Source organism: Cyprinodon variegatus, unplaced genomic scaffold (genome assembly GCF_000732505.1).
Source record: "Cyprinodon variegatus isolate N-32 unplaced genomic scaffold, C_variegatus-1.0 Scaffold1827, whole genome shotgun sequence".
NCBI lineage: Eukaryota > Metazoa > Chordata > Actinopteri > Cyprinodontiformes > Cyprinodontidae > Cyprinodon > Cyprinodon variegatus.
This window is the reverse complement of record NW_015152280.1, coordinates 35,083-36,017: the sequence shown is the minus strand read 5'-3', so window position 1 is coordinate 36,017 and position 935 is coordinate 35,083. Positions and strand designations below refer to the sequence as shown.

General features: G+C 40.5%; 1 protein-coding gene across 1 annotated transcript in view; it reads left to right on the top strand.

The window, feature by feature from the left end:
- The window catches only part of LOC107104636 (ephrin type-A receptor 8-like), a 79,802-nt gene that overhangs the window by 43,839 nt on the left and 35,028 nt on the right, over positions 1-935 (top strand). Inside the window, exons 5-6 of the mRNA XM_015404679.1 lie at positions 405-554; positions 799-853. Of these exons, the coding sequence (XP_015260165.1) occupies positions 405-554; positions 799-853 (205 nt within the window). The remainder of the gene's footprint in view (positions 1-404; positions 555-798; positions 854-935) is intronic.

Below are 935 nucleotides of genomic sequence, written 5' to 3'. Positions count from 1 at the left end.
TGGGGACGCAGTCGTGCGTCATCAGGGTGAACGGCAGGGGGCTCAGGACGCAGCCCTGAGGGGAGGGGCTTAGACTGATGACATCAGAGGTGTTCTGTCCTTATATGAAGAGAATTGTTCAAAAAGATGAACTGGGATCGAAGTTTCAATGTGTTTTTTTTTTTTCCAGGATTTCCCTTAAATGTATTGAACCCAGTTTCCTTTTCATTGCTGTGATCAGTGCTGAAGCTGAACTCCTAAACGTCTGTTAAAAACACTTTTTAATTTGACTTTCTGAAAGTGTTCTTTAATCTGTCTTCATTAGTAGACATCTGGTCTCTACAACTAAATACATAGAAAATGTGTCCCTACAGCTTTGAGCAATAAACACTGAAGAGCTTCTTCTTGCATTGTTTATTGTACAGGAAACCTTCAACTTGTACTACTATGAGTCTGACAGAGCTGTGGGCTCAGCCGTACGCGACAGCCAGTTCATAAAGATTGACACCATTGCTGCAGACGAGAGCTTCACAGGAGTGGACCTGGGAGTTCGCAGACTTAAGCTCAACACTGAGGTACGAACTACTCGCATAAGGGACTTGAAGTTATATTAAATTGATCACATACTCCTTACATACATTTACGGAAGAGGATTAGGGCCGCTGGAAAAAAAAAGAAAAGTTAACTTATTTTTAAAAGAAATTTTCAGTTTAGTATGGGGAAAAAAGTCAGAATTCTGAATTTAATCTCAGAATTCTGACTTTTTTTATTTTCAGAATTCAGTCAGAATTCTGAGATTAAAGTCAAAATTCCGAGAAGCTCTGGGAGAAGTTCAGAGTGGTGAGTTCAAGGACTGTGGGAAAACTGGCTGAAGGTCTGAATACATGAACCAAGGAACAAAACTAACAGACAGGCTAACAGAAAGACAAGAAATGATCTGGCCCTGAATGCTCAGG